This window comes from Anguilla anguilla, chromosome 4, assembly GCF_013347855.1.
Source record: "Anguilla anguilla isolate fAngAng1 chromosome 4, fAngAng1.pri, whole genome shotgun sequence".
Classification (NCBI taxonomy): domain Eukaryota; kingdom Metazoa; phylum Chordata; class Actinopteri; order Anguilliformes; family Anguillidae; genus Anguilla; species Anguilla anguilla.
Window position 1 is genome coordinate 8,097,006 of NC_049204.1, and position 27,555 is coordinate 8,124,560.

The window sequence follows — 27,555 nt, forward strand, 5'->3', positions numbered from 1 at the left end:
ATAAAATTAAACAACTGGATGGACAGTTACCGCTAGGAACTGTCCAGAATGTTATTCTGTAGCTCTTGTTCCTATCCGGACAGTTACGCAACCCACCAATGCTAGCGAATGCGCAGAAAAGCACTTGTAATACACGTTTGTTTGTGGTGATGGGATTGATGTGCATTTCTCTGCCTGCAACTGAAGGAAGGTAGTTTTTGGAACGATGGACAGGAGAGAAGTTGCAGAGTCGGAGGTTGTAGAAAGAAGTGAGGGACAGCTGGCCGCTAACTGGATGTTACAACACCCAAAGGTATGTCGGCGACAGGCAGATCGCCGGGTACAGAATGTTACACGCATGTGGATAAGATGCCAGTTCCAGAAGTCACATGGAGCGCGGTGTTTCTCAACAATACCCGGTGGCTATGTATGCCGGATTTCAACCTTGCTGAACTCAAACTGAATATCACAATGTTCACATGGTTAACTTTCTTGTTGTGTTGTAGCCACGTGCCTAAATAACGTTAGCAGTGTCCGTGTCGAAGTACTGGTTAGCTAGCTAGGTGCATCATAGCTTGTTCGTTGTGTTAAATGTAGATGCCCCGTGAACGATTGCGGACACGTTTTAGCTACAGTTGCCTTTAGCTAGCCCCTGATGAACAGTAACTAAATTTAATAGAATTTGTCGTGCAGATATTACTATGTGCTAAACGAATCTAAGTAAAGGAGATTGCATTACAACACAGATGCCCTTGTCCAGACAATTCGCATTTCAGTATCCATGTATGCAGTTGAAAACATACTAATACAATTACGGTTAAATGGCCTGCTCAGGAATACAAACTTTTGGTGGTCAGTCCCCTAACAATTTTACTACACTGCCATCTAGGGCGAAGCATTCGTACCCTGTGTACGAAAAACACTGTTCTATTATGTCAGTTATGATGAAAGTAGCATAAGTATGTCAACTGCTGCTAGGTTTTCTGCTAACCAGAATACAACTGATATCAGTCAAGAGCTGAGTCGTAACAAAACAGCAAAAACCTCCCTTGTGCACCCGGCACAGTTGCTGTAGCGTAGCATGTCTAGCCGCCGGTGTGTGCATTTTCCACACAAGTGTACGAGCACCTGTAACTTCGCTAAACTATAAACTTTGTATTCTGCGCAGTACCGAGAACTGATGAATCTGGATGTGGGAGACAGCGCTCAAGTCTACGCCGCGTTCCTCGTTTATCTTGACCTCACGGAGGGTGAGTGGGAAACTGTCTAATCTACGGTAGCCAGTCATCATCATAGTGTGGTTTAACGCACTTTCCAAATCCCAATTTAGCGTGTCGCTCTAATCATTATAGTCCCGCTCAACGCTGGCTTTTGTGCCAGCAGGGAACACGACAGGGTCTGATCACTGGACATATAATAACTTAAATCCTGTATAAAAGTGTTTGTTCATTTCTCAGAAAGGTTTTAACAGTATTTTGATCGGGTCTCATCTTTAAGGCCTGCTATCAGTATACAGAAGTATTATCCCACTGTTGCACTTTCCATGTAAATTGAAATTTCATTGTAACTGGCACACAACTCATGATCTCATAAATATCGAGGTCATATTTATGTAAGGGGTAAATGTAGATCTCAGTTTAGCGGTGAAAATGAGCACATCCAGAACTGATTAGGCGGTTTAACAGTTACTCCTCTGTAGCGCTACTTCGTGATATAACTGCTGTGTGCGACAGTTTAACCCAAGGTTGCCTGGAACCCAATTGTGAGCTACCCAGCACTTTTTCGAACAGTTCTAGAATACTGTGCAATGCAGTCTGCAATGCCGCAATGCAATGCAGTGTTTACATCCCTGAGCATGTTCACGCTTGTTGAATGTCTGAACGTTGTCTTATTATGGAAACTTAAAATGGGGGCAAATTACCAATGCCGACTGACTCATGCTCAAGTTCCCCAAGTCTTTCCTTGGGTAAAATTCTTCTCTGTGTGCTCATTTTTAACCTTTCCTGACATTTAGCTGTATGAACTGGCATTAACGGTATGACCTACATCTCTGACGTGTTTTCAAGGCCCGTTGTGTACCAGTTCTCTGCACTGTAATGACGGGTCACAGAAAGGACGCTTGCTTGTAAAGGGGGCGGGGGGGTTGATGTATTAGCAATGCTTTGGGGGCCTCTGCAGTGACTCTCCTCCCTGTCCTCTCGCAGTGCGGCAGTGGCGCGAGGTGACCAGCAGGGGGAGCAGCGAGCTGCAGCTGGTGTTCCTGGAGGGGAGAGAGAGGGAGGGCGAGCGGGCCCAGGTTATCCTGCCCTTGCCGGCGCACAGGACGCTCAGTCACCGATGGTAAAGCCAGGCCGGCTTTCCTCACACCCGCTAGCCCCGCCGGGATCCGCGCGCGTGCCAGCCGCGGTCGCCGAGCCGAACGCAGCCAATCGGCTGCGTGCGTAACAACAGTTACGGCTTATTTATCTTTTAATAGCAGAAGAGCCAGCATGCACTGCCAAGCCCTGTAAATCTGTGGAATCCACAGCGCTGGCGAGGAGAGAGAACTGGGGCTCTCAAAAACACACAGTGGAATGAGTGTAGGATAGAGTGAGTGTAGGAGAGGGGGAAAAAGGGAAGAACGGATGTAAGTGTGAGGATGGGAGGAGAAAAGAGGGGTGTTTGGGTGACCGGGAAAGAGAAAGCTATTACTGCCGTACGTTTTTTTGGCACTTGGCAGACACTTATGCAGACGTGCTTACTGAGCTGAAAACGTCAGCGTTACCATCAGGAATTCAGTAGCGCCACGGAGACGTCACAGCGGGCAAGTCCATCGCCAGCACCACTTAGCCATTGCGCTGTGATCACTTGTAACAGCAGCGCATTCATTTGGATTAGAGCGGAGCAGGGGGCTGCTGGTTCGCATTAGGAGTAATGGCAGAGTGAAGTCATACCGGCAGAGAGAGAGAGAGCCAGCGCTCCGTCCCGGGGAGAGAAGCACAGGAAGCTCGGCCTGTCGGAAAACAAAACGAAGCCCGACTAACCTGGTTAGGCGCGGACGGGCTACCGTTCCCCCGCAGCGTCACCCCCATCCCCCCCCCCCCTCCTCCCCCCGCCCCCCGCCCCCGCAGGACCACCGCCGCTGTTTACACGCTCTGCCATTTCCTGTCCGTGTGTCCCAACTGCAGAACGGCGGTCCACGGAGAACCAAGTCCTCCGGGTGGCCATGGTTACCTTCTAAAACATGACTGTGCTGTTGTGCCGTGGGTGAAGCCAAGCGCATTCGGAACACTGCCTGACACCTGGCACGTTGAGGACACGTAGAGACACACACACACACATGCGCGCACACACAAGCACGCGGGAGGTGTTTATGGAATATTACCTCACGCTGGAAAGAACACGGCCTTCTCCGTGTGTTCGTGCCAGGCGTTAGCGAGCCGGCAGCGCTAGCCAGCGAGGGCTCACGACACCCAAAATGGGAGGAGCTCAGCTGGCACATGCCCAACTTGTGTGGACGGATCACCGTGTTCTTTGAACCACAACAAAAGCCAGCGCGAGTCCACCCATTGCAGGGATCGTGAAGTCTCTCTCTGGCTCTCTGGGGTGACCTCACAGCTAACAACAGACGATGTCTTCCTCCTGCAGTTTGATTGGACTAGAGAGTGTTTTCCTTGACCATTCCAGGTGAGGTTGGCTCATCTCTCTCTCTCTCTCTCTCTCTCAGGGTGCGGTCCCTGTTTCGTGAGAGGCCAGGTGAGGGCCTGGCGGCCGCCATGTTGCTGTGCGTTGTGGCGTCGGACTCCAGCCTGGTGTACCAGCGGCTGTGCCCAGGCCTGCTGACCCCCGACCCCCCCGTGGGGATCGAGGACCAGGGGCGCCGGCAGCATCGAAAGAGGAGGCTACGTTGAGGGCCGCTTGCACCTTAACGCACTGAGACAGCGCAGTGACGCACTGGAGCGGCGCAGTGACGTACTGGAGCAACAGCATTAACGCACTGGGGCGGTGCTTTAATGTACTGAAGCAAGTGTGTTAACACACTGGAGTGCCTCCATAACGCACTGGAACGACACTGTAACTATAGTACACAGAATCCAGCTTTGCCAAACGTTCTGACATTGCGTCACTGCTCTCGTTTTCCACTGGTTGGACATTTGCCTTGACAGCATGCAGTTCCGCCATTTAGCCAGCAGAGAGCAGCACAAACCCACATTGGCCCAAACTGAAGCTCTCGCAACACAGTTCTCTCCTTTACTGCCAAAGGGAAATTTAATAAGACTTCTTGATGGGGGGGGGGGGGGGGGGATGTCAGCATGACAGGATTCTTCTCGGTGTAACACACTGAGGGACTGCTGTAAAAGCCAGCAGGCAACATACAGACAAAATGGGAGGGGTGGGGGGACAGTTATGTAAACAGCTGCTGCTTTTTATTATTTTTTTTATTTTAATAGAAAAACAAAAATGTTGAAACAAATAATAAAAGGAAGAATCCAGTAACCATGAGGACAGAAGCAAGATCAGGACTGTGACTCTGGTGGAACCCCTCTCCCCACTTTTTGTGTGTGTGTGTGAGAGAGGGACTCTGCCGTGTCAGTTAGCTTTAATACTGCTGGGTTTTGGGAGCGCTGAGCTGACATGACAGAAGGGGGGAATGCTGCCTGGCGACACCAAAGGTGTGTTTGATTGGCTAAGTGTGCAACGTTCTGCAATGGTGCTGATGGGAACTGTAGTTCAAAGCTCATTTTTAAACATACTCCATAAAGCATGTGATGAAGGTGAGAATGAACGGTGTGAATGTGTGAAGATGACAACAGAATGCTTATACCTGTAAATTAGTGTTCCTGGTCTTAAGGAAGAAGGGTTGGACCAGAGACACAGCCTGGGGTCACTGGAGCCCTGACCTTTCACCTTTTGACCTTAAGCCTGTTGAGAGATATGGTGACAGAAGCCTAACGGAAAATAAAAGACATAAAAATGATACTTTATTTTAAAAAATAAATCCATCCAAGGCAGAGATCCACCCAAGGCAGGAGTCCAGAATTTAAAAATATCAATATCTTTTTTCTTTTTATCCTCACAAAACTATCCCAATCTCTCTCACATTAAAATCACTCATCTTTTTCTCTCTTTCTCTCTCATCTCTCAATTCATCCAGATCAGTTTGGGAGTTAAATCTCAGTTCTGGCTGGCTGGCGGGTGGGTTGGGGTCTCTTCCCCCCCACCCCCCTCCTCCCCCATGCCCATTCAGTCTCTCTTCACACCTTCTTCTTTCTCTCTAAATCCATCCATCCGTCCGTCCTGTGGAAAAGCAGTGGCAGCGCAGGGACTGGGAGTTGGGGAAAGAAGAGGGCGAGAAAAAGCCTGTTCTTCCAGCCAGCAGTGCAGTGTTCCTGTGCTCACCGGTCCCTCCTCCCTGCTGGTCCTAGGGGAAGGGGAAGGTGCCACTCACACAAACAATGGCTGACAACGCTGAGGTGTGTTAAGCTGTGCTCCTGGGCCAGGCTGAGGAAATGTTAAAGATTTTTTTTTTTTTTTTTTTGGAGGGTGGGGGGGAGGAAGGGGTGGGTAGTTCTCGAGGCTCTCGCTGCTAGGGAGGGGGGGGACACGCCTCGTGGCTGTGAGTCAGTGTGTCGGTCCCTCCCCCTTTTTTGGAGGAGGTTTTCCGGAGCAAAGAGGCGCCGTGGCAACACGGGGCAGCCTTCAACAGTCTGTGAGCAGAAAGAACTCGAGCGCACGCACGCACACACACACACACACACACACACACACACACACACACACACACACTCTCCCAGGCACGCTTTACGGAACACTCAGCGGCCGCCGTGCTATGTCACATCCTCCTCTTCAGAGCAGTAGTCCCGCCCCTACAGACAGAAACATGAGAGAGAGAACCAGGAGTCAGGATAGACTCTTTAACAGACCCAGCAGACACTCTCAGCTCTGTATTAAAGTTACCTCATGATTCAACAATTATGTAGCAATACCACCCCATAAATATTGCAAAAAGCATTAAGCATGCCAATACAGTTCATGAATAGTCCTTGACCTGTGTGAAGTTATGTTTTTTTTTTTTTTTTTTTTTTTTAAATCACCATTGAGTCTTTGCACCATGTTCACATTTAAAATTCTGTCTCCTCACCACTGATGCTGGAACATTCAAATTACATCCAACTTTGGAAAATTGTACTAAGGGGTGTGACCCACATTGCGGTAATGGATGTCCTGCACTGTAAAATAGCCCCTGAAACTCCCGTTACCAAGCAGAACGTCAGAACAGAAGCAGCTCAGGAGGGGAATATCTGATTGGTCCAAAGGATCTGTGGTTAGGCACAGAATGAAAGGCAAAGGGGAAACAGGAAGACCGCCGAATTTAGACTTTTCCACAGTTTATCCTTCGAACTCTCGTTTTGTCACGTGCTATGACATCACCACGCAAACATTCCAGGCTCTCCCGAGAGGGAAGAGGGGTTGACGGATCCGTTCAGCTGCGCTTCGGAATGCGTCTTAAAAAAACGACCGAACCGGACGTTGCTACACGCGCCTTTTCTCATTAACGCACGTTTCTCGTAAGGCATTCCCGAATTGCGGTCCCAGAGACTGCGATTTAGGCCTGTGTGACTTGAATGTAAAAAAAAAAAAGACTTGTCGCAAACCACTTTTTGTGATCTGTCTCTATTTTCAGTGCTGCTGTTCACCAATACAGTAGTGTAGTCTAATCAACAGATGTGAATTGAAACAGTAACGTAGTAATTCATACGGACATGGTTGTTACGTTTATTTAATAGACCATTCTTTACACCAATATTGTTATGAACAAATGGCAATAACAATAGACGCCTCCTGATTCAGAAAGCAATTAAGTGTTAATTAAGGTGGCCACAAATTTATGTTTTCAACAGCCCAGGGTAACAACAGAAACCTGAACTGAAGAAGGAATCACGTACTCTGCTATGTGGGGTACATTTTGTTGTGGGCCTGATGGCGATTTTGTAACTTTTTGTATCATTTTGTGCCTTTGTAACACTATACAAAATGACGATAATGATTATTATTATTATTATTATTATTATTTGTTGTTGTTGAAGCCAGGATGGCACCTGTGGCTTGGCATATTTTTCCTGTGGTTTGTATCATGGCTTGCGACTCAGCATTGTAAACCAGCGTGTCCATGAGGGCTAATATCGCGCACGGCTGCTCGGGGTGCTGGTCATTCGCGGATCGTGGAGGCTTTTCGGGGTGATTTTGTGATGTCATTTTTGCCCGCCTTTGCTAGAAGTGACTGTCAGCTTGTCCTTAATTAAGGGCTTATGCGAGGGACGACTGGATCGACCTCTGTTTGATGCCCGTGCAGTTGCAAAGCTCCCAAAATGCTCGCCCTTCCCCCCCCCGACTCCAAGAATGAGGGCATTTACTGTGAAAGTCAAAATGGAAGTCTTGTGTTCCGTGTACTTCCTGCCAGAGGGTAGGGTAGGGTAGGGTGGGGTGGGGGGGGGGGGACCTCAGCTCAAATTCGATCTGTCTCTTTAAATTCTCAGCCCCAGCTGAAGAGGCTCCTCCCACCTTCCGTCCTCTCACCTTCTCAATCTTCTCATCCAGCATCCTGAAGAACTCCTGCTGACTCTCTGACGTGTGGATACTGAGAGAGATGGGGAGAGGGAGGGAGTGGGGAGGGGGAAAGAGGGAAGGGGAGAGAGGGAGGGGGAAGGGGAGAGAGGTAGAGAAGGAGAGAGGGGAAGGAAAGAGAGGGAAAGGGGAGAGGGAGTGAGAGTGGGAGAGAGAAGGAGATTGAGATGGAGGAAGTTGGGGGGGGGGGGGGGGCAGAGGGGGGGCCAACAGGGAGGCAACAAATACCATGAGAATTTTCCATTGCGCGGAGCTGAGAACAGACTCTCACAGTCCGAGCGGCCAGACCAACTCCTGCAAGACCGTCGCTGGCTGCGAAGCAGTTGCACTCAGAGATCAATGAATCATTTTATTGGACAGTCGGGGGAACCGCAAAATTGCCGCATTACCCTGAGCACCCAAACACTCGCATTAGACAGCGAAATCCACCTCCCTCCCTCCAGCTCCCTCCATCTCCCTCCATCTCAGTAATCAAATAGAAAAAGCGAATCCATTATCAAACGAGCACACACCGACACCACTGTCAACGGTCGGGAAAAGATGCACATGATGTAATGCTTTTACAGCACAAAAAAAAAATGAAGTAGCACATACGGTAAAAGAGCACATGCACGCACACACACTAATGTACACACAGAGACACGCACACACATACACACACAGATACATACTAATGTACACATACACACGCACACAGAGACACACAGACAGACAGACACACACACGCACATGCATGCACACACACACACACAGATACACTCTAATGTACACACACACACACACGCACACACACAGAAACACACACTCACGCACACAGACACACACATGCACACACACACAGACACACTCTAATGTACACACACACACACACACACACACAGATACACTCTAATGTACACACACACACACACACACACACACACACAGAAACACACACACGCAGAGCAGAGATGAGTCTGACTCACTTGGTCCTGTTAGTGTTGCCCCCCGGGATCTCCTTGTGCTGTCTGTTCCTGAACGCCCCGGCGCTCTTCTCCTGCAGAAGGCACACGCGGGTCACACCTCTCGCCTCGCCTCGCGCACCGCAGAAACGACACTGACAGGTTGCATTTCACGTGTCTGCCCCTTTCCCAGCGCCGCCATTTTGGCTCAAGCAGAACACGCCGTGCGAGGGACAGAGACGCTTCCCATCGTACAGAAACGGCAGTGACAGGCTGCATTTTGTGCGTGTCTGTGCTCCTGCCAGCGCCGCCATTTTGGCTCAAGCAAAAGGTAGGGTGCACGAGGCAGAAATGCTTCGTACTGGAAAAAAACAGTAATAACAGGGACAGGGGTGCTTTCCACTTATCTGTCCCTTGCCAGAGCCACCATTTTGGCTCAAAGGGAATGCAGCGGACAAGGGTCAGGAACTTCCTTCCCTTCCTTCCCACTTCCCAAAATGGCAGCTGCACTGGTGCAGTCTTCATCCCAAGCCAGAGCCACCATTTTGGCTCAGATAAAATGCTGCACAGGAGGGGCTGGACAAGCCTCCTCTGGTCAGCGAGAGCCAGATACTGACCCTCGTTAAGGACACAGCTCATTAAAGCTGCCCTGGGAGAACGGGCTGCGGGGGGAGCACGTTGGACAAGCGGAGGTAGCCGTTACCGCTCGCTCGCGAAAACAACCCCCCCCCCCCCCCCGCCTCCGTGTTCCTCCACCTGTTAATGTGTATGCGCTCATGAATATTTAAGGCTGTCTGCGGGTGCAGCGCAACAAGTGCTTCTGCGGCCACGGGTGCTGGTGCATTTGAGTCAGAAAAAAAAAAAAACCTTTACACGTTTTTCCATTTAAAAGCACCCGCCCCCCCGCCCCAGTGATATGAACAGGTAAAGCGGTTAAAGCGGTTTAGTCGAATCTCGTCCCGGACCGGTGCCCAAATCTGCCTTCACTCTCTGGCTCGGCTGCTCCGTGTGAACCGCAGGCAAAGGGCAGGGGGGGGGGGGGGGCGCAGGTGAGCCCCCGGAGCTGAGGAATATTTTGGACGTGCCTGCGAATGTAAAGCGCTTGCAAATGCGTGTTTTTGGAAGCGCGAGCAGCTAGCGTGTCAGCCAGCAGCTAGCGTGTCAGAGTGAGCAGCTAGCGTGTCAGAGCCAGCAGCTAGCGTGTCAGAGCCAGCAGCTAGCGTGTCAGAGCCAGCAGCTAGCGTGTCAGAGCCAGCAGCTAGCGTGTTAGAGCCAGAGGCTAGCATGTCAGAGCCAGCAGCTAGCGTGTCAGAGTGAGCAGCTAGTGTGTCAGAGCCAGAGGCTAGCGTGTCAGAGCCAGCAGCTAGCGTGTTAGAGCCAGCAGCTAGCGTGTCAGAGCCAGCAGCTAGTGTGTCAGAGCCAGAGGCTAGCGTGTCAGAGTGAGCAGCTAGCATGTCAGAGCCAGCAGCTAGCGTGTCAGAGCCAGAGGCTAGCATGTCAGAGCCAGCAGCTAGCATGTCAGAGCCAGAGGCTAGCGTGTCAGAGCCAGCAGCTAGCGTGTCAGAGCCAGCAGCTAGTGTATCAGAGCCAGCAGCTAGCGTGTCAGAGCCAGCAGCAAGCGTGTCAGAGCCAGCAGCTAGTGTGTCAGAGCCAGCAGCTACTGCGTCAGAGCCAGCAGCTACTGCGTGTCAGAGCGAGCAGCTACTGCGTCAGAGCCAGCAGCTACTGCGTCAGAGCCAGCAGCTAGCGTGTCAGAGAGAGCAGCTAGCGTGTCAGAGCCAGCAGCTACTGCGTCAGAGCCAGCAGCTACTGCGTCAGAGCCAGCAGCTACTGCGTCAGAGCCAGCAGCTAGCGTGTCAGAGCCAGCAGCTACTGCGTCAGAGCCAGCAGCTACTGCGTCAGAGCCAGCAGCTACTGCGTCAGAGCCAGCAGCTAGCGTGTCAGAGAGAGCAGCTAGCGCGTCAGAGCCAGAGGCTCCCGCCTTCCACAGCACAACCGGGTCTGCTCAGACCACAGGTACTGTGTGTGTGTGCGTGTGTGCGCACATACGTGTGTGCGTCTTAGGCAGTGCATGTGTGAGATTTATTGCGTGTGTGTGTATCCGTCTGTTAGCTAATGTATGTGTGACATTTGGCACTAGGTAGGGTCTGTGTGCATACGTGTGTGTGTGTAAGTGTGTGTGTGTAAAAAGGTGCATCTCACCAGGTTCTCCTGGTTGCGTGCATTCACTCTGTCATCTTCTCCTCCGCGCATGTACTTCACCTCCTCCACTCCCTTCATCTTGTACTCATCTGCAGAGAGAGAGATAGAACAGGAGAGGGATGGTGGGAGTTGAGAGTTGAGTTGAGCTCCACTCATTCACAGCTGCTGTAATGTTCTGTCCATCCTGCCTACACACACACACACACACACACTCACACACCCACAAGCGCACACACATGCAGACGCGCACATATGGACATACGTATACACACACACGCACACACACACACACACACACATACACATGCACGCACACACACACACACACGGAAATACGTATGCACACACACACACACACACACACGGACATACGTATGCACACACATACACTGGCTGTGGAGTGGGCCAGAGAGGGTTCTGTTTGTGGACTCGTTTGTTGAACCAGTAGAGGAATTAAACGGCACTGAGACCTCTCTGATAAGAACACACACCACACCCTGTCCTATCAGCTTGTACACACATACAGGAGCCAGCAGCACCTGAGGCTCTCTCCCCCCACACCCCACACACACACACACACACACACACACACACACACACCACTTTTAGCGAGATACCGAGCAGGGGAGAAGGAGGACACAAGACACAGTAGCACTTGCACCACGTTGCTCCCAAAACAACTTTTTTTTATTTTGACAACGTATTTTCGACCCCAGGGCCTGTCCCTGAAAAAGGTGCACTCGGATCAAAACATTGTCAAAATAACACATCTGTTTTGGGAGCAATAAGGGCACGCAAACGCTATCATTTCTCGCGGTTTGATTCCTCTCTCTCTCTCTCTCTCCCTCCCTCCTTCTCTCTTTCTGTCTCTTTCTCTCCCTCCCTCCCTCCCTCTCTCTCTCTCTCCCTATCTCTCCCTTCATCTGGCTGAAGCCCCCTTAAAAACAAGTGCGTCACGCGGTGGCCGCTCTCCAGAATCGGTATCTGGTGTTCGCATTGACCCTATCGCCCTCCAACACCTCTCCCCCTCTTTAGTCTCACGGAAAACTGCTGAAATTCAGTTTGTGTACACCGACGGACTCTGCGTTTCTGCATCAAACCGACTGCAGAGGACCGAGAGAGAGAGAGAGAGAGAGGGAAGGAAAGAGAGAGAGAGAAAGGACTTCCTATCAGCGCTTGAGGAATGTAAACATTCTGAAGTTCAACAGCTCCTACCTTGACGTGCTCGCAACTCACCGAAGCACACGTACGTGTACACGCACGCACACAGGAGCAGCCACACACACACACACACACGCACACGCACACACGCACACTCACTCTCACACACACACACACACACACACACGCACACTCACTCTCACACACACACACACACACACACACACACACACACACATGCACACTCACTCTCACTCTCTCACACACACACACACATACACACACACTCACTCTCACACACACACACTCAGGCACACACAATCACTTCAAAGCACACCATATCAGCGGTGTACAATCCAACACACACTGCCATGAACACAGTACAACTAATTTAAAACTCAGTTAATGCAAAATAAATCATAAATTCTAAACTGACTTCACCATCAGGTAAATATCACCTTCACAGCAAAGCCAATTAAACACACACACACACACACACCCTAAACGCCAAACACTAACTAAAACAGGTCCTACAGAACATGCCCTTTCCCCTCAACTTTAATTTTGGGGGGGGTGTAAGTGTGATCATGTCATACCCCAGGCTGTGACAGGAAGCTGTGTACCGTGTACCCTTAGGAAACAAAAATATATTTTTGCCCATATATGGAGATGCAGCATTCTTGAAATGTCTTCTTTGTGACAATGGCAAGCTGTTCCAAACTTTTCAGCAATTAACTACACACACCATCCACATCAACACATAACACTGGATTACTTCAGGAATAGGAAATTGTTACTTGAAATGCAACACATTCTGCAAGTGTCTACGGTGAAATGCTTTAAGATTTACAGATATACTGTATAGCAAAATATATGAATTATGGCCACTTTGATTTCAGTGGGATACATCTGACAACAGCCAACAGAGTATATTATTAAACAAAAATTACAATACCTTGGCATGTATTGGCAAACGTATTTGTGTGCCTACATATATTCAACTTCAAATGTATCATCCAATACATTACAGTATATTTTTCAATTTATGGCAATACATTTGACCTCCTACTAGTGACAAGAAGGTTTTACGCATGTAAAACACAACTTATTCATGCTTATTACTTTACAAATAGTATGCGACACCATGAAAACAAAAAATGCTAGTTTGCTCACTGAAATCGTTCACACTTAGGCCGGGCCTGAAAAAGTTCACCCCTGCGCAGACAGTGCTCAAGTGAACGAGTGAGAAAAGAAAAGAAAAAGACAAAGTCAAACGTTTCGCCATTCCAGCTGTCACCGGCGGCGTTCACCTCTCATCGCCACTGACGACAGCTGGACATGTTCTTTTTCCCCCCCCCCTCCTTGTGCCATTTACCCGACTCTGCTCACCTGCGGAAGGTGAGCCTTTTACTCTCTTTCTAACTGTGCAAAACAGCATTTTTTTTTTTTTACCTCCGCAGAAAACGGCACGTGGAGACCGTGTGGAAAATGCGTGGCGTCTGACGCGTCGCTTTGTGACGGATGCCGGTCCCCTGGAAGCCCTACACGCCCCCCCCCCCACACCCGCCCCACAACGCCCCCCCCCCAACCCCAGCCGCGGTTTACGCTCTATTGTTTTCCGTCGCCGGAGCAACGGGGCCATTTTCCTTCCCCGGAGGGCACACCTTTCTGGAGGCATTGTCCAGGATTAGCAATCCGGCACGGAGGAGCTTTTCCGCACCACAGGAAAGCGGTTCGCGTGGGAGAGTCTTTTTTTTTCAGGCGGTTTGATGCTAAACTGCGGCTCTGTCCGGGGCCCGGTCTGGCTCTGCTCTCGTCTCGTCGGGTCTGCCCGTGCTGGGTGGTCTTAATAATCGAGCAGCGCCCATCCAGTACGCAATCTGCCACGGTCTTAATCAGTCGTGTGATCAGGATTTTTTCTGCCGCTGCACGCACGCACGCACACACACACACACACGTGTACACACACAGCCACTGAAGCACAAATGCCCTTACACATATGTCCTCAAACACACACACGCACACACGCACACACGCACACACACACAAGCTACAATGCAACAGGAAGCAGGCTATTGCTCAGATTAACATGCACTTCATTTTTTTTTAACTCAATAAACAACTTAATGTTCTCTCTCCTCCTCCTCTCGCCATGTTAACGAAGGCTCAACCTTTCCTGTGATTGTGATTGTCTGCTTGTGTGTGTGTGTGTGTGTGTGTGTGTTTGAGAGAGAAAAAGAGAGAGAGAGAGAGAGGGAGAAGAGAGAGAGGGAGAGAGGAAGAAGAGAGAGAGGGAGCGAGGCAGAAGAGAGAGCCAGAAGACTAATGAAAATATGAGGCGCAAACTGGGACACACAGACAAACAACACGGACGCTGACACACTTTGACAGACGGCGAACACGCAATCTGTTTGTGGCTGTGAAGTCGAGCCCGGGCGCTAGGCGTGTGACCGCAGCCCAGTCCCACGGCTTCTCTGCTGTATCACTAAAATCCTCCTTAAGTGAGCTGGCAGAGAGGAGAATGGCAGAGAGATGTGGGGAGAGAGAAAGACAGAGACGGGGGGGGGGGGGGGGGGGGGAGAAACAGAGGGCATCGGAGCGAGGGACGGAGAGAGGGAGAGAGAGAAAGACAGAGACGGGGGGGACAGGGCATCAGAGGGAGGGAGGGAGAGAGGGAGAGAGAGAAAGACAGAGATGGGGGGTAGAGAGGTAAAGATGGAGAGAATGCCAAAACTACAGCAACATAGAAAAACTGTCCTATGTTTTTGGGGGAGAAGATAAACTGTAACCAGCTACCTAATTTAAATAGCAATTTTTGTAACTGTGATTATTGTCATCTCTTCTTGTGTCTTGTTTAAATGGTGTGCCTCGTGCAATATTGTTATTATCAGTCATTCCAATAAAGCACTGTTGAACTAAGCTGAGAGAAACAGAGGGCATCAGAGGGAGGGAGGGAGGGAGGGAGAGAAAGACAGAGACAGAGACAGTTGTGTACTGATTATTTCTCTGTGTTCCTCCTCAAATATACTGCTGTGTGCTTTGGCAAGGTTTACCAGTGTGTTTCCTGCCAATGAAGCATTTTGATTTTGAATTTGAATTTGAATTTGACAGAGATTGAGTGAGAGAGATGGCGAGACAAAGAAAAAGAGAGAGAAACAGAGGGAGAAAGATCAGAGAGAGAGAGGGGCGGTCCTCTCGCCCGCTGTAATCCACAGTATTCAGGTCAACAGTTCTCTCCGTTTCTGTCAAATAGTTCATATATTAATCTACCCAGCGCGCCTTCAGAACCAGCATTTTACACCCAGCTAGCAGACCGAGCCAGAACAAGCAACCCATAAGCCGTCACTGTCTATTCACATCAAAATGAGAGAGAGAAAGAGGGAGAGAAAGAGAGAAGGAAAGAAAGAAAGAAAGAGAAGGGAGGGTGGGAGATGGCAATAGATGGTCACAGTGGGAGAGAAATAGAGGAGAGGAGGAAATGGAGAGGGGAGAAAGGAGAGGGAGGGGTGGCATGACAGACTCACAACCTGATGGTGCCTGTGCAGAGGACAAGGGGTCGAGGAGAAAGAGATAGAGAGAGAGAGAGAGCGAGAGAGAGAGAGAGAGGGCCAGGAGACGGAGTGAGAGAGAGAATTAAATCTCATCTGGAGCTGTCAAAGAAAATACTCTCTAGTTCTAATCAACCACTACTACTCTCTTATCCCTAAGAGATAAGAGAGGGGGATGAGGCGTGAATCGAGGAGAGAGGGAGAGAGAGTCGGAGGCAGAGGGGTTCGGCATCTGCTGTTTCCCCGCGAGGCTATTCCGCAGGGTTGCTCCCAAATCCTAATCTCTGCCCCCCCCCCCACAAAACCCCGCCTGCCCCACCCTGAGCGTCTCTCCCGCGGCTGAGCCCGGTCGCTAAAATTAGGGCCGTTTCGTCCGCAAACTCTCACTCCCTCCATCCCTCTCGTCCCAGAAGCCAGCGGCCCGCGCGCTGGGAGCAGAGAGGCCGACCGCGCGGCCGAGCCGAGCCGAGTCGAGCCGAGCCGAGCCGAGACAGAGCCGAGCCGAGCCGAGACAGAGCCGGATCGTTCCCGTCGAGCGGCGCGAAGCCAGCGACGGACGCTCCGCAGACCCGCGGCGAGCACGGTAACCGACTGGAGGACGGCCAATCGCGTAACCCTTACGAGCAGAGAGAGGGGTCATTTAAACAACAGGTCTGGCGCGTCTCCGACAAGACAAACAGAGGAGGAGGATGATGACAGTTACTGCCGTTCCATTGGCCGGAACACTGAAGCCTCCTTCGCTACCACAAAGGCCCCTATATAGCTGCGTGACATAATGCAAACAGATTAATATAATCACTGTAATTGCTCTCACGGGTTTCTGGTGTGGGGGGGGGGGGGGTAAAAGAGGAGAGGTCTGCGTATAGAGCATTTCCGTGACAGGAAGTGACAGACAGTAATCCCGATTAGAGTAATTACTCTAATGGCGACGCGGGCGGGGCCGACTGACCGGTGAACAGGTCCCCGTTGCCGTAGGCCTTGGCCCGGCCCTCCTCGTCGCTGGGCACGGCCGACACCTGCTTGGCGGAGGTGCAGCCCATGACCTCACTCTCGCTCCGCCCCCCCGAGCATCGCACTGTCACCTGTGAGAGAGGAGAGGAGAGGAGAGGAGAGGAGAGGAAGGGAGAGGAGAGGGGAGGTGAGGAAGGGAGAGAAGAGGAGAGGGGAGGAGAGGGGGCGTCACGTCAGTCAGAGAGTGAACGAGAGTACAACCGCACAGAGAAACGACGGTACAGCCGCGCATAGAAACAAGAGTACAGTCATACAGAAACATGAGCACAGTCACACAGAAACGAGAGCACAGCTGCACTGATAAAAACAAGTACAGTCACACACAGAAATGAAACTGCAGCCCACATAAAAACAAGACCATGGACACGTAGGAAAACTGTACAGTAACAGACAGCAACACCCACAATAACAGACAGGAACAACGCTGCAGGTACCAAGAACAACACCGCAGAAGTAACAGACAGTAACATCACAGTTACCGACAGAAACACTACAGACAGCACCATCACAGTTACCGACAGAAACACTACAGACAGCACCATCACAGTTACCAACATAAACCTACAGACAGCACCAACACAGTTACCAACATAAACCTACAGACAGCACCATCACAGTTACTGACAGAAACACTACAGACAGCACCATCACAGTTACTGACAGAAACACTACAGACAGCACCATCACAGTTACCGACAGAAACACTACAGACAGCACCATCACAGTTACCAACATAAACCTACAGACAGCACCATCACAGTTACTGACAGAAACACTACAGACAGCACCATCACAGTTACTGACAGAAACACTACAGACAGCACCATCACAGTTACTGACAGAAACACTACAGACAGCACCATCACAGTTACTGACAGAAACACTACAGACCACACCATCACAGTTACCAACATAAACCTACAGACAGCAGCATCACAGTTACCGACAGAAACACTACAGACCACACCATCACAGTTACTGACAGAAACACTACAGACCACACCATCACAGTTATCTACAGAAACACTACAGACAGCACCATCACAGTTACCGACAGAAACACTACAGACAGCACCATCACAGTTACCGACAGAAACACTACAGACAGCACCATCACTGTTACCAACAGAAACACTACAGACAGCACCATCACAGTTACCGACAGAAACACTACAGACAGCAGTAGCAGTTACCAACAGCACCATCACAGTTACTGACAGAAACACTACAGACAGCACCATCACAGTTACTGACAGAAACACTACAGACAGCAGCAGCAACATCATCACCTCGCTACATCCACTGGACGCAGATAGAGAGACAGAACAGAGCTTCGGCAGACAGATGAAGTGGGGAAGAGGGGGAGAGAGAGAGGATAGAGAGAGAGAGAGGGGATGGAGAGAGCGATAGAGGCAGGTTCTGTGTAGCATCAAAGCCCGCCGCCGCCGCTCCTCCTCCTCCTCCTCCTCCTCCTGTGTCTGCACGGCCCGTCTCTTTTGAAGTGGGCAGGAGGGGAGTGTTTACTGCCTCCATCCCTCCACTGCTTTCAATGGAGCACAAAGAGCCAGGTGTGCAGGGAAGAGGAGAGGTGTGTGTGTGTGTGTGTGTGTGTGCGCGCGAGTGTGTGTGTGTGTGTGCGCGCCCCCCCCACCCACCCACCCACCCCTCGCCGCTCACCACAACACAACAATATACGCCACGTGTTCCAACCTGTACCGGTCTAGCCAGCCCACATGCCTCCTTACAAAAAAACCCCAAGAGTCACAGCAGCCAATGGCACGCGTGAATTCTGCTGATGTCACTGACGGGGGTGGGGGGGGGTTATACAGATTCTCCGCTGCTCGGCTCCAGCCTGCCTGAACCCACAATCCACCTCTGTGCCTCCCAACCGCCACCAGACCGCCAGTTTTAAAGGACGCAGAAAGAAAGAGGCTGTTCGTGGGGCAGCACTTGTATAGCGCCACCTCTCTGTCACCAGGCGACAGCGCATCGTTCAAAACCGGCAGGAGGCGGGGAGAAGGGGGGGGGGGGGGAAGCTGGTGAATTTGTTTTTTGGGTGCATATGCATTTTGGGATGGCGGTGACAGACCGTCACTTCCTGTCTGTGACCGTAGTGGCAGGAAGTCGCCCTTTTTGCGCACTGAAACCAGGACTGAGGGCAACGCCCTCCAGTCTGTGCACTCATTTGCCTCCACAGCAGAAGCAGAAGGGAGGTAGCAGGGGAGCTAATTATCCGTATTACATTAGCATAGCTAAGAGCCCACTGGGTCTAGTAACACTTCTTTCCCCTTCTCATTGACACCCATTATGAGCTGTAATATTTGTCCACCGATTGGTTAATACAACAAATTTTTTTAGCTTTTTTATTTTTGCCATGGGGAGACCTCCCACTAGCAAGAAATATGATAGGGCAGCCTTGGTCTGGCAAGAAACACAAGAGTTATAAATGTTAAACACAAGACGCCAAACCCCTTCATTACTGATGTAAAAAAGGCCCATTCTCTGACCCACTAGTCCACGGCCGCCCAGCCCTGTTCCTGGAGATCTACCGTCCCGTGGGTTTTATATTTGGCACACCCAATTCTACTGATCAGCAGCACAACCAGCCCCCTGGCTGCTGAACGGGGTGCGCTCTGTTAGGGCTGGAGTGAAAACCGACAGGGCGGTAGACCTCCAGGAACAGGGCTGAGCAGCCTGGCGCTAGACGATGTTTAGCATGCTAGCCGTACGGCTAAGGTTCAGGCAGCCAGGCTAAAATAGAGTTACCCTCCCTCCTGCAGCCTTCCTGTGCGGCCGTTATGTCATTCGAGGCCAGGGAGCTGGTGTCTGCGGTCTGGTCACATGACCCAAGCCTCATGTACCCCCCCCCCCCCCCCCCCGATGCAGCCGACCTGCTAACGCGCGATAACGCGACGTTAGTGCAGGTCAGGCTAACGACGGTTCCGTTCCGCTATCTGTCCCGGGCCGCACGGCTTCCTTTTGTTCCGCTTTACAAGCGGTGGGGGGGCAGGTGGTGGGGGGGGGGGGGGGGGTGGCAGGGGGTGCGTTTGTCGGGGCGCGCGAGAGAGAGCCGCGTTATCGGCACGCCGTGCGGGCTCGTGCGCCGCGGTCGCGCGGATAACGCGATGCCGTCAGGAGGCGACAGACGTGTAACCGTGTCAACAGGGCAAGGCTTAGTCTGACAGCTGGGGGGCTGGCAGCAACCTGCTCCGCACACACACACATGCGCACACACACACGCTTATGTACACGCAGACATGTGCACCCACACGCAGGTACTGTATGCGCACAGGCTCAGGCATGTTCATACGCGCTCACACGCGCTGTCACATGCACACACTCACACACGCAAACACGTGAACTTACAATCACACACGCCAACACACACACACACACACACACACATACAAACACACACCTGCTAAAACGTGCTACTCACTGACTGCAAATTTGCAAGTGATATGCAATTCAAACTTTTGCCTCTCTTATACACACAAACGCATGAAAACACACACACACACACGCAGACTCTCACACACACATCTGTGTCCCCGACCCACGAGCAGCAGTGTGCCAGGAGCTGTCTGTCAGTGCAGCCCATCCTGAAAAACTGGGCAGACAAGCCAGCCTAACATGGAGAGAGAGGGAGCGAGGGAGGGAGGCATGGGGGGGAGAGAGGGGGAGAGGGAGAGGGGGAAAGAAGGAACAGCATGGAAACGAAGCCCTGGAAATGCCCCCCCCCCCCCCCCCCCCCGTACCCCAGACCCCCCCCCCCCCCCCCGTACCCCAGACCCCCGAGGCCCCAACAGCCCCCGCTCCCTCTCTCAGCCACAGGGCTGCAGGGCGGCCTCCAGCAGCAGTCTGTTTACTCTCCCCCCCAGCCAGGAAAAAACCTCCACCCTGCGCTCTCTCTCCCCCTCCACCCTGCGCTCTCTCTCCCTCTCCACCCTGCGCTCTCTCTCCCCCTCCACCCTGCGCTCTCTCTCCCCCTCCACCCTGCGCTCTCTCTCCCCCTCCACCCTGCGCTCTCTCTCCCCCTCCACCCTGCGCTCTCTCCCTCTCCATCCTGAGCTCTCTCTCCACCCTGCGCTCTCTCTCCCTCTCCACCCTGCGCTCTCTCTCCCTCTCCACCCTGCGCTCTCTCTCCCTCTCCACCCTGTGCTCTCTCTCCCTCTCCACCCTGCGCTCTTTCTCTCTCCACCCTGCGCTTTCTCCCTCTCCACCCTGCGCTCTCTCCCCTCTCTCCACCCTGTGCTCTCTCTCCCTCTCCACCCTGCGCTCTCTCTCCCTCTCCACCCTGTGCTCTCTCTCCCTCTCCACCCTGAGCTCTCTCTCCCTCTCCACCCTGCACTCTCTCTCCCTCTCCACCCTGCGCTCTCTCTCCCTCTCCACCCTGCGCTCTCTCTCCCTCTCCACCCTGCGCTCTCTCTCCCTCTCCACCCTGTGCTCTCTCTCCCTCTCCACCCTGCGCTCTCTCTCCCTCTCCACCCTGCGCTCTCTCTCCCCCTCCACCCTGCGCTCTCTCTCCCTCTCCAGCCTGCGCTCTCTCCCTCTCCATCCTGCGCTCTCTCTCCCTCTCCACCCTGCGCTCTCTCTCCCTCTCCATCCTGCACTCTCTCTCCCTCTCCACCCTGCGCTCTCTCTCCCTCTCCATCCTGTGCTCTCTCCCTCTCCACCCTGCGCTCTCTCCCCTCTCTCCACCTTGTGCTCTCTCTCTCCATCCTACGCTCTCTCTCTCCACCCTGCACTCTCTCTCCCTCTCCACCCTGCGCTCTCTCCATCCTGCGCTCTCTTTCTCCATCCTCCGCTCTCTCTATCTCTCCATCCTGTGCTCTCTCTCCATCATGCGCTGTCTCTTTCTCCATCCTGTGCTCTCTCTCTCCATCCTGCCCTCTCTCTCTCCACTTTGAGCTCTCTCTCTCCACCCAGTTCAGCATTTTATCAACCTGACAAGTTAAACAAGCAGTGCCAACAAGACTAATTTTCACTCTCTCAAATACTCACTCACTCACTCTTACACACACACTCTCTCTCTCCCTATCTCACAAATACACACACACACACACACTCTCTCTCTCTACCTCTCTCTCTCACACACACACAAATTATTGCGCACACACACACATACATCTCACGCACATACATGAACACACTGTCACACAATCACCCACACGCGCACACAAACACACACACACACACAAACACACACATACGCATGCACAAACACACACACACACACACACACACTGACAATATCTCTGCTCAACAAAGCAGTTTGTGTTGCTGCAACAACTGTCTTCTTTCCCTTCCGCACCCTCACTCTACCCTTTCATTCTACTGCAGATTTAGAAAAGCAAAAAAACAGGATGGGGGGTTGAGATAGACAAATAAGAGCTCTACTGTCAGAGAGGAGAACTCCTTCTCCACCCTGAGAAGTAGAAAGAGAGAGAGATAGAGAGAGAGAGAGAGAAAGAAGGAGAGAAAGAGACACCATTCCTGTGTCACAGTCACAACAGAGAGATTCCGCCCAGTAGAGACCTCACTGTGAGCACAGTTCTGAAGACGGCATTTACCTCGTTAACAGCAAAATTAATTACCATCTTTCTGAATTATTCTACCGCCTGGCCCCCAACCACGAGGGCTGGCCTCTCCTGAATATTAGTTTCAGTGCTTGTTTTGTAAACGGGGACGAGAACGGTCCACAAAGAACGAGCAACCAAAGATAAACTTTCTCTCACGGAAATCTGTCACACTGTAACTTAAACGGGCAGCGTGAGCAAAGGAATCCTGCTGGAATCACAGGAATGTGTGGCTATTTCACCGTGACACAGTGTGTCCACTAGTGTCTCTCTAAGCTTGTGTTAACACTGCCCCCGCGTCAAACACAGCCTATGTAATAATCACATACGTTTGTGATTTATGTTTATTTAACGCTCTCAGATGGTGCTTTTAAAACAGTGCGGTCCGAAATCGCTTTGGCGTTAAACGAAACAGCGGCGAACACAATCACAAAAATGTGACAACAAACAAAAACAAATGCTGTCAAATTTAAAGAACAAAAGAACATCGTAACAAATTACATTAAAGGGAATTAAAGGCAAAACAGCAGAGGTGGCTTCTAAAAGGCTTTTTCAACCTGTGTACAAAGAAGCTTTCCCTACTGTTTGCTGGCTGGGCAATTCCGTTACTGTATGTTCCCAAGCATCAAATGCTGTGTCACCCTTGTGATTTAATGGGGTTCTGTGCAAGCAAAAACACACACGCACACACAAACACACACACGTGATACATGTGCTATATATAAACCTGCAGTAAGTGGGTGGCCTTATGTGGGTGTATATTGCTATCCCCCATTCATTCAATCTCTAATTGACGATGCAATCTTAGGATTGTAGCTAGGTAAGCTGTTCATCTTAGTTGACTTAGTTATTTGCACTCGTGCCTCCTCAACTATTGCTTGTGTCATTTGCACAGGCTGCTTTGTTGCTGTTTTTGTTTGTGTTCATCAGACTAACCCACGGGGTCCAAGTTAAACTACGCGGTCGTTCCCCGCACTCGGAACTGTCCTTCCCTCCTCTAGGGTTTTCAACGCACTTGTCCCTGGGTTACAGTTATGCACTCTGTTGTACGTCGCTCTGAATAAGAGCGTCTTCCAAATGCCTGTAACGTAACGTAACGTAATGTAATGTAAATGCATACAGACTTACGTGAAAGCCACAGACACGTTAACACCTGACTTAGCTCAGGAGGTAAGACCGATTGTCTGGCAGTCGGAGGGTTGCCGGTTCAAACCCTGTCCTGGGTGTGTCGAAGTGTCCTTGAGCAAGACACCTAACCCCTAACCCCTAACTGCTCTGGCGAATGAGAGGCATCAATTGTAAAGCGCTTTGGATAAAAGCGCTATATAAATGCAGTCCATTTACCATTTAACACACGCGCCAGGCTGTTAGCGACGTAGCGTCGCCCGCGTTGTGTTTCTGCATAGCAGGCCCCCCCTCCTCCTGCACTGCTGACATTTAAAATGGCGCGAGTTCCACCGCCTCTATTTGGGTGCCCTCCAGCTGATACACCTTGATGACAGCGGTGGTCCGTCCGGCCTGGGCCCGGCGCCCAAAAAATCCCAAATTCACCCTTCACGCCGCCGCGCGGACCCTGTCGCTGACGTCTGCTGAGTCAACGCTGTCCAAAACAAACCCGCTTCCCTCCCTCCGTCCCTGCCTCGAGTTTATCGGACTCTGCTTACACCCCTGTGCGTACAGCGCATCGTGACACACACTCTCTCTCTCTCTCACACACACACACACACACACACACACTCACACCTGAGTGGCTCTGCTCTGAGTCAGTACCAGAGCAGATCAGGTTTTTGCTGCCCTCGTGGTTTTCCCCACATCACGCGCGTCCCGCGACATCTCCTGACCCTCAGCAACCTTAAGGCCGCCTTGCCGGCGTGTGGCACACAGCAGGAAGTCGCGTACACACAGGTATATACAGGAACTGCACGCTAGCGCGGGCGCACACACGCACCCCCTGCACGTGTCAAAAAATAATATATAAACACTGGGCACATAAAACGGACCAACCCCCCCACCCCCACCGCCACCCCACGTTCGACCCTTTCCTCCTCTAATCAAGAGTCACCATGGAAACCATCCTCTCTGAGTGATCTCACACTCAACATTGCATCAGCACCTCTAAATTAGGTCGTCTTTCGCCTAATTCTCGAAAACAACCAAAGCTGGATCCGAAATGAACAGAACACGAGAGTCAGAGAGATGGAGAGCGGAGTATGAATTTGATAGAGAGAGCGACAGGAGTGGAGGGCTAGAGCAGCTATTAATAGAGCAATCGGGCACCGAGACGGTTACTTCAGTGCAATCTGTGCGCCGTTTTCCTCACCGTACGTCTGCTCAAAAGCCATATGCGATCGGTGCCGCTCTACAACCAGAGGAAAGATAGATGGTTGCAGACAGATAACGCTATACAGAGAAACTCGACACGGCCGAGAGAGAACGCATAACCGAGTCACAGAAATGTACTCACAGCACAGTCACCGTTACCCGAATTTTGCCTAACGTACCCAGCCGCATCCGGTTCGTGGCGAATTTAATTTGCTCAGAAGACGAGAATACTGACCGCACAAATTATCATGATGACAGCAAGCGATCAACAGATAATTCACAACAAACAGCAACAGAACATGGATGCATCTTAAAATTGCTTCGAGCAGTTCTGCCCCGGAGAACAAGGTGTACAACTGATAACACATTATGCACATCCGGCTAGCCTACAAGCCTATAACAAAAAACTGTACAAAAATGATATTATAATTCGTAAAAGTTGCATGCCTCAAGACGCATCCCACAGGGGAAAAAACAGAACCCTCCTTCGTGAATTAGCATATAGTATCCAGAGTTGCTCATACGGAACACTAATGGTGCATATTCATCGCGATTAAATTCGCAAGTAGCAGTCTAGCCTATTTAAGAGAACACTAGCAACTTCAGCCGCTTGACCACCTTACCTGAACAGAGTTATGTTAACGAGCTCCGGTCTCAACGGCTCGCGAGCAGTAACAGGGTCCCGGCTGCGATTCTCACAATTGTGCCTGTGTGGCTGTCAAATGCTCTCATGGACCGAGCGGTGCCAGGGGCCAGCATACAGCTGCCAGGAATCAGCCAGTCATGCCGGGCTAAAAAATAGAAGAAATGTTGACCCGCCGGTTACCGTCACTATAGTTTCCGTCCCCTTCACTCGCGCATCAGTTACACATCAAGCATCCGTACTGAACATAGGCTCTCATACTGCGAAAGTAGAACACATGTTGCAGTTCCATATATTATCCCCCCCCCCCCTTTTTTTTTTTGAACAGCAACTATTTAGCCCACAGCGCGGCCCATGTCTGGCGTGACAGAACGGCGCTACTCGCCGAGAGGAAACGCAGCTGTGCAGAGCCGCGCTGCTCAGACAGCGGGCGCATTGTTTCCTCTAGCGGACAGAAAGACTTGCGTGTATGCGCGCACAAAAAGTGTTTGTGTGTTTGTACATCAGCCCGTGTGTCCTCCGTTTGTGCGGTTGCTTGTCCGGGGACAGACAGTCGTGCAGGAAGACGGGGGGAAAGCAAAAGGGAGGGGGCAGTGAACACAGAAAAAAAATACACGATCTCACCGAAAACCAGCAACGATAACCAACCGAGCCCCCAGTCTTGTATATTTTCTTCCTTTCTCAACATCTAACTTCCTCACAACTATCTGTCCCTTCCTCCTTCCTTTGAGACTGGAGAAGACAGTCTTGGGCAACAACCCGTGCGGTCAGAACCCGAGGGAAAGAGGAAGGAAAGCGCCGAGCAACCACAGTCCGACAGAAGAAACAACAAAAGGAATGACTACTAAAGGAAACACCAATAGCTACACCGCCTGTCAAATACGCACGCTGAGAATTATTTCGATAGCTGTACTAGATGTATAGATCTCAACCTACTTAGTTGTGCCAGTCCAGTGTCTCCGGTTCTCCTCGGTTCTCTTGCAGTTCGATGAGCTTCACGCGGACAGACGGGCGGGAGCTCGCGCTGTAGACTGCGGCTCAAAACCGTGGTAGCCTACAACAGACCCAAATAATCGATGAGCTCTCCTCGGGACGTGTGTGTGTGTGTTCGCGTGCGTATGTGTGTGTTTGTGTGTATGGATCACCAGTAGACCGTAGCAGCGGAGCCCCGAGTTTAGTTCCGAGACTTCATCGAATATCAGAACATTCCATTGCTTTTATGTTACTATGCAATTCGAACAGTTAGGTCGCCGTCAGTCAAACGCATAATGAATAGCCGCAGAGCAAAATAAAATAAACATTTTAAAGCAGATTGCCTACCAGGGATAGATGTAATCATAAAATGCGAAGGGCTGTCGTCCGTCGCAATACCAGCAAGTCCACATTACAGTAATGAAAATATTTTGTGCTTAAATATTCAGATGTAAAAGCCAAACACATCGAACACGCCCTCGTATAAAGAGAGAGCGAGCACATTGGCTAAAGTCCCTCTTGACGCTCACACACTGTTTCAGCGTTAAGGCAGTTTAGTTCCACGGTTTCATCGGAGTCACGAACCTCTGCCCAGACCCTCAGACCAACGAGAGACCACTCACTGGAATGCATGCCATTTTCACAAAGTCGCCTAATTTTTTTTTTTTAGTACGCAGTGCTAGACTTCATTCCCTTTGCACCCTCACATGAAAAGCCAGAGAGTTCCACATGCATGTAGTCAATCGTTGGCTCAGCTTCTATCTAAAAAAAATACTAAACCATCTTCTAAATACCTCTGATAAACTTACAGATGCTGTAAATAGTACCTCTCAATATCCACTCCGCTCCATGTGAACGCAATACTCAGCTCACTCACGCTGAACACACAAAAAAAAATATTTTCCCAGGCCTCCACATACCAACCAGTTTCAAGAACAACACATAAATTTCGGAGCCCTAGGGGCAAACGTCACTACCCTTTATTATCAATTTTAGGAAACGTTGTTTTCCCCCTCAGCGTTTCGATCGCTTGCAGCGCGAGACAACATTGTACAAGACCGCCGACTGGTGGGAATACTCCGGTACTGCCGCATTCCCCTTTCAGCATTGCATCACCTCTCGAAGCTGGGATCTCAAACTCACATCCTGGGGGGTCGCGTATGTGCCCACGCTCAACTAATTAATTCAAGTCACGGATAAGCCCAAGAGTCCGCGTGTTGTTTCCAAGGCGTGAATTAGTCTACTGACTGAAAGGAAACCACGAAGTCCTGCAGACACCAAGAGCCTCCAGGACTGGACTTTGAGACCCCTATCTTGAGGAGAGTTGGAAGCCAGAATACCACCCAAAAACAGCATGATATTATTAGGGTGGGGGGCATTTGATATTTTCGAAAAGTTGAGGAGAGGACGTGTGCACCCTGTACCCCCAGTATTTATGTCCATGATAGTTATGAAGAATAACACGGTTGGGATTCGTAGCATTGGGCTGCCTATGTGTGACTGTAGACATTCAGAATCCAGCAGAAACACCCCAAAAATCCCGCCCAATCAAATTACTGGTCAATCTTAAAATTCATAAAGAAATCTGCATT

At 50.9% G+C, this 27,555-nt stretch overlaps 2 protein-coding genes across 7 annotated transcripts; one reads left to right on the forward strand and one right to left on the reverse strand.

Annotated features, from left to right (window-relative positions):
- Positions 1-62: 62 nt before the first annotated feature.
- Positions 63-4,983, forward strand: tsen15 (TSEN15 tRNA splicing endonuclease subunit). The gene is made up of 4 exons (XM_035415015.1): positions 63-292; positions 1,148-1,229; positions 2,184-2,319; positions 3,686-4,983. Exons 1-4 carry the CDS (start codon positions 206-208, stop codon positions 3,867-3,869), a joined length of 489 nt encoding a protein of 162 aa, XP_035270906.1. The 5' UTR covers positions 63-205; the 3' UTR covers positions 3,870-4,983.
- LOC118225922 (uncharacterized protein C1orf21 homolog) lies at positions 4,516-26,916 on the reverse strand. Of its 6 annotated transcripts, XM_035415019.1 has the most exons (8): positions 26,312-26,428; positions 25,928-26,045; positions 24,972-25,139; positions 16,386-16,518; positions 10,728-10,816; positions 8,550-8,620; positions 7,537-7,597; positions 4,518-5,825 (listed from the first exon to the last, which is right to left on the reverse strand). In XM_035415019.1, the coding sequence occupies exons 4-8, from the start codon at positions 16,474-16,476 to the stop codon at positions 5,787-5,789; spliced, it is 351 nt and encodes a 116-aa protein (XP_035270910.1). In that variant the 5' UTR covers positions 16,477-16,518; positions 24,972-25,139; positions 25,928-26,045; positions 26,312-26,428; the 3' UTR covers positions 4,518-5,786. The 6 variants fall into 6 exon arrangements, with proteins under 6 accessions (XP_035270907.1, XP_035270910.1, XP_035270911.1 ...); XM_035415020.1 differs by lacking the exons at positions 24,972-25,139; positions 26,312-26,428 and adding an exon at positions 26,791-26,916; XM_035415017.1 differs by lacking the exon at positions 24,972-25,139 and having other exon boundaries at positions 26,312-26,427.
- Between the last annotated feature and the right edge of the window lie 639 nt (positions 26,917-27,555).

Bases quoted from the DNA above. Each gene is read 5' to 3' on its own strand.
- LOC118225922 (XM_035415016.1), bottom strand. From the start codon at position 26,596: ATGCATTCCAGTGAGTGGTCTCTCGTTGGTCTGAGGGTCTGGGCAGAG. The intron at 26,046-26,548 runs GTTCGTGACTCC...GGTCTGTTGTAG, and splicing joins GTCTGAGGGTCTGGGCAGAG to GCTACCACGGTTTTGAGCCG. The intron at 7,598-8,549 runs GTGAGTCAGACT...CATCTCTCTCAG, and splicing joins GGCAACACTAACAGGACCAA to TATCCACACGTCAGAGAGTC.
- tsen15 (XM_035415015.1), top strand. From the start codon at position 206: ATGGACAGGAGAGAAGTTGCAGAGTCGGAGGTTGTAGAAAGAAGTGAG. The intron at 293-1,147 runs GTATGTCGGCGA...TATTCTGCGCAG, and splicing joins GGATGTTACAACACCCAAAG to TACCGAGAACTGATGAATCT. The intron at 2,320-3,685 runs GTAAAGCCAGGC...TCTCTCTCTCAG, and splicing joins AGGACGCTCAGTCACCGATG to GGTGCGGTCCCTGTTTCGTG.